This window comes from Lucilia cuprina, chromosome 3 (genome assembly GCF_022045245.1).
Source record: "Lucilia cuprina isolate Lc7/37 chromosome 3, ASM2204524v1, whole genome shotgun sequence".
In the NCBI taxonomy this organism is placed as follows: domain Eukaryota; kingdom Metazoa; phylum Arthropoda; class Insecta; order Diptera; family Calliphoridae; genus Lucilia; species Lucilia cuprina.
The window spans coordinates 58,748,207-58,753,782 of NC_060951.1; the positions used below are offsets into that span (position 1 = coordinate 58,748,207).

At 27.1% G+C, this 5,576-nt stretch overlaps 1 protein-coding gene across 1 annotated transcript in view; it reads left to right on the plus strand.

The window, feature by feature from the left end:
• Window positions 1-3,019, plus strand: part of LOC124419014 — a 4,156-nt gene extending 1,137 nt beyond the window's left edge. The window contains exon 4 of the mRNA XM_046947125.1: window positions 2,960-3,019. Within this exon, the coding sequence (XP_046803081.1) occupies window positions 2,960-3,019 (60 nt within the window). The remainder of the gene's footprint in view (window positions 1-2,959) is intronic.
• The last annotated feature ends 2,557 nt before the right edge of the window (window positions 3,020-5,576 follow it).

Here is a 5,576-nt window from a genome sequence, read left to right on the forward strand (position 1 = left end):
TAGTAAGTTAGTAAGTTAGTAAGTTAGTAAGTTAGTAAGTTAGTAAGTTAGTAAGTTAGTAAGTTAGTAAGTTAGTAAGTTAGTAAATTAGTAAGTTAGTAAGTTAGTTATTTAGTTATTTAGTTTTTTAGTTAGTAAGTAATTTAATTAGTATATTAGTAAATGATGAGTTAGTATTATAAGATCCTTGTCAAAAAAAATGTTCACTGCTTTTCTGACCACCTATGTACATGCACATACACTAAATTAAACATCTGCAAATATACATAGATACCGATAGCCATGTATTGGTGTCAATTCTTATTTTTTCAACTTAAAGACTTGATCTCGTTTATCGTCATTACAAACACTTTTTAACAATCAGCACAAATAAAAAAAAGAGTCACATCGAAATTGAAAGAAAAAAAAAAACACTGTAAGTGAAAATCTTTTAAGTAGAGAAATGAAAAGAAAAGAGGAACAAGTGCAAAAATGAGACTTAAAAGTCTCAAGAGACTCGTAAAATTTTTGGTAGTTGAAAATGTGCAACCAACCTACTAACAACAACTACTACAAGACTTGCCTAATTTCATCGTAACCCACTCGAAATGTCGAAAAAGAGAAACGTTTTCATTCTGTTGTAGTTTGAAATACAATATTCAAGCTTATTTGTGCTGTAAATATTTAAGAGCTTATTATTTTGAGAAAAAAAAAACAGAAAAGTTAAAACGTTTGTTAGATTAAGAAATGTTTAAAATTTTGTTTTACAACTTTCCCCAGTAAATACTTATGTGTATATAATTAAACAATGTTTATAGACTAATTGATTTCATGTTCTCTAAATTATATTAGAAAGGTGGTGTTAATCTTTCACAATTGTTTTGCTATTTTAATTTCTTTATATGAAGTTTATAAAATTTAAATTTCCTAAATTTACTTAATGGTCAAATATGAAACTTTTTTTTTTAATATGCTCCACCTGTTTTGTTCTAGTTTTATCCAGTTGTATTAAAAAAAAATTGCTTTATTTTTTTTGTTTAATTTTAAATTGTGTTGATTTTTTGTTTTGCTAAATTTTCTAAATTGCTATTATACTATTTATTATGAATAGAATAGGAAACAACGAAGAAAAAATATTCATAAAAATTATAAAAATCTTTTACTCGGAGGCCATGAGACATTGTTGCGTTTTCTTTTCATGCGGTGTTATTAAATACTTGCAAAACTGTTTCACACAATGATATAGAAGAATATTTTTTTAAAATACATATATATTTTATATATATTTTATTTATATATATTTTTAGCAACTAGACAAAAAAAAAAGCATTTAATACGACAGGATATTTAACACTTAGTGGAAGGAAATTTTTGTTGCTATTGTTTTGACCGCAAAATAAAAAAATTAAGAATATAAGGTTTTTGTGTTTGTGCTATTTTAATATAACTATCGTTATATTAAAATATATTCTTTCCCCAAAATTCAATGGAGATCGGCCTATGTTTTGACCCTTACTTCCTCATCAATAAAGTGCTTAAATACTTCGGTATTAATTAAACATATAATTATTTTTATGAAAAAGAAAATTTTTTAAAATATACTCTTGGTGTAGGGTGTCATATGGTCGGCCCTGCCATACTTGTGTTTTCAATAAATAAAAGAAATTGTAACTATAACTACAGCATTACACAGACATTTCTGTTACACATAAACGTTTGCATAACGTTACGTAGACGAATGAGTATTATTTTGCATTGCTCCTAAAATTATCAAGTATACGACCCATTAACCACGAGTTAAATGTAAATCTCTTCAACTATTGCATAAATATGTATGTTGCACCACATACATACATATAAGTATGTAATTTATAAAATAATAAGTATGAATGTATAGGCGTGCATGGCCGACCATATGATACCCTACACCAATAAGTATTGATAATTTTTTTTAATATAAAGTATTTTATTTGTTTTTTAATTTTATTTCGGAATAATTTTACTTATTGTTGACAAAAAAAAAGAGATTTTCTACTAAAGGTCCCATAGGGGAGTAGGGGTAAACATGGGTCTATCCTTGTAAATGTTGGTAGAGTAATTTACGTCTATTTCAAAGTTATTAATGTAGAATTTATTCATGTTATTAGTGTTTAGTGAATTTGACTTTCAAGTAATTTTTTGAAGGAGAGTTTATTTGGTAGCTAGGGTCAAATAAGGCCCGATCATTACTAAAATCGGTAGTGTTAGAGTTCTGTAAAACAAATTTTTTTTGACATAATTTCAATAATTTTCAACAGCGTTCTTAGACCAAAAGAAGAGTTTGTCCATATTTTATCAAATTATTTTGAAATGTGCATGCGCACAAAATTTACAGGGACACACAGACAGGCAGAAAGACAGACGGACGGACATAGATAAATCGACTCAGAAAGTGATTCTGTGACAATTTTTGTACTTTAAATTTGGTGTAGTACCAATATTTTTGGGTGTTACAAACATCAGCACAAACGCAATCAACACTATAGTGGTGTAGGGTATAAAAAAATTATTTCTACTTCAATAGAGTCTAAACAAGAGTAAATACTTGAACACTAAAAGAAACTGCATTCTTGTGTATAAGAAAAATCCACTTTCCAGAAAGTGAAAACTAAGTATGAAGTATAATTTCAAATATAAAATTTTTCGTTTGTTTTTTTTATTGATTTAAGTTCTAGAATTGAAGAAAATAATAATGAACCTGTATGTCAATTGCATATTTTAATAACGCCACCACAATTATAAAGAATAATTCCTGAAACAAAAGCGGAGGATATTAAAGTCATTAAAAGTTGTTAGTTGTGCTTGCCCGCGAGGTGTAAATTGAATTTGTGTGAAAAAAATCTACAATTTTTAGTATATGTATAATGGATTATGTTATATCTTGTTTTTTTTTTGCTGAGGTTTTTTGGCTTTGTTTTTTATTCATTTTTGTTCCATACAGATGTTGGTCAATGTACAGCAACTTGTTGTTACTTGTACTCATCTTGGTATGATTCTATAATATGCCTTATGTTACCAACTAAGTACATGATCTTATATAAAATTTATTTCATATTTCATTAAAAATGCTTATCAAATTTTATAAAATATTGCATTTTTGAGAAAAATTGAGATTTTTTAAATTAAAAAACAAATACTTCTTTTAAGACTGTTTCATTGTAAACTTTTTATTTGAGACTGAAGAAACAGTATTTCGCTGTCTTAAGCTTAATTAATAAGTGATGTTGGTCATATTATGTATTATATATGTATGATTGTTATCTACTACACTACACGTACTCGAACATTGTCGAAATATGATGAATTGAATTTTGTATAAAAAAAAAATACCTCAAGACACATACAAATCTCTGTAAAAGTATTTTTCGCATACACAAGAAAACATTTTGTTGACACTTTTTTCTGTTATGCTGCATATATTAATTATTTTTTTTCTCCACTATTTGAAGGTATATACAAAAATGGAAAATTATTTTGCCGGCAGCTAAACGAACGCCAATGTCAAAATACAACAACATTATTTGATGTGTCAAATGTTATAACATTTTAACAGTGCATATAAAATACGTAAACTGTAAAAACCAGCAAACATAAAAATCCTAAAAACAATTTAAGATCATTTTATCATTAAATGTAAATTTAGTAAAGATTTGATAGCAACATAACAGCAATTTGTAAAAAATTTTAAATAAAATACTCTTCTTAAGAATTAAAGCTTTAAACGTTTGTGTTTGTTGGGTTCATATATGTACAAACATATGCTCATAAATACATGCTCATAATTTGTATAGGCAAAAAGGAAAACTATCGACATACATTATAATACTCGCATTATGATATAAAGAGTTACACAGCATGTAATCATATTTTGAGTTTTCCTTTTTATACCCTACATTATTTTATATGTACTGATGATGTAATTTGCAACAGGTTTGTAAGAATCGTTTTAAATTTAATATATTATAGGTATATTTTATGATCAACCGTCTATAGGTGATATAGTGCGATACAAGTGACCTGTTACAAAAAGTTTTAGAGTTTTCTCTAAACATATCTCGACAAGGAAGGAAATTCAATGGTATCACTTGTAAAGACACTTTTTATCCATCACAATTCAATCCAGTATTCTTCTCATTCATCCGACATATTCATAGAGCAAATGAGATACGTATACCCCTAAGTTCATCCTGTATCTCAATCAACAGACCAGAACAATCAGGAAAAAGTCCTGAAACTGGCCACCAGCAGTATCAGGATATGTGATTCGACCTCAAGTCAAGGCCATAATACATTTATTATCATTTCCCGGCAGACTAGAGGTATTGGTAGCACCATTTTTCACCGGGATACCCTCTGAGGGAATATTTAAACTTGCATTTCATTTTTAATTTTAAAATATATATTCTGGATCCTTATAGATGGCGGTGTTGATTAAGCGATGTCCGCATGTCTAAATGGATTTTGAAATCAAGTTTTTAAAGACCCTCGATTACTTCAGTGTTCAAATCTTCAATAATTACGTTAGATAAGCTTTCGAAAAGATTTCTCTTTATAATCAGCAAAATCCATCTAAAAGCAGAAATATAAGAAAAAATCCGAGACAACATCTGAAAATTTAATCAGAAGAAGACAATTTTTTGCTTTTTTACAAAATTTGCAAAATTGTTTTCTTTTTTCTAAACACACTGTGAAGGGTTTATAAAATTCGGTTAAGGTGAATAAAGAATTCTTATGAATAAAGATTTTTTTTAATATCTTTAAGCTATTTAAATTATATATTCCGTGGCTTTGTAATCGTTGTACATATATGTACATATAGACCTCTTTTGGTTTTAAATATCTTGACATTAAAGTATTAGAATGTACTTTATTTCATTGAAACATTGAAGTAAGTTTTGTCTGCTGCAATAGATAGTTTTAGAAATACATAGATATATTTATGTCTACATACATACATACATACATACATACATACATACATACATACATACATACATACATACACATAAGAACACGCGTTTCAAAAGGATATTTCTTATTTGAAAAACTTTTTGTTTATATGCAGATAGTTTTACTTTGCTTATTTATTTCAAAAGTTATAACAAAAGCTTGGAGATTTATTGGCAGAAACTTAATAACTTTTGTGCTTCATCAAAAGTTAATTTCCACAAGAATTTAAAAAGTGATTATGATCAAAACCATACTTTCTCTGATCAAAACCTTACTTACTACAGGTTGCTTCGATCGATGTAGAATGATCTATTTCTCTTTCAGGGATCACATCCTTGTTGCCAAAAAGATAAGAAAATATTATTTCATTCAAACCTTTTAAAACCTTTTAGGAAAATACCCTTTATTATAATTTATATAAATAGGCATGTTGATTACACACATATAAAATATGTACGTTCTTATTTGAATTGAATTTTTATTGTATCAGAATTATAAAGCACAGAAAAAATTATCGGTAGTTTATTTTCAATTAACATGTTTTAATTTTCTTTACTTTTTATTTAAACAAATTTTTATTTGTCTTAATTATCTCGTTTTTTGAAACT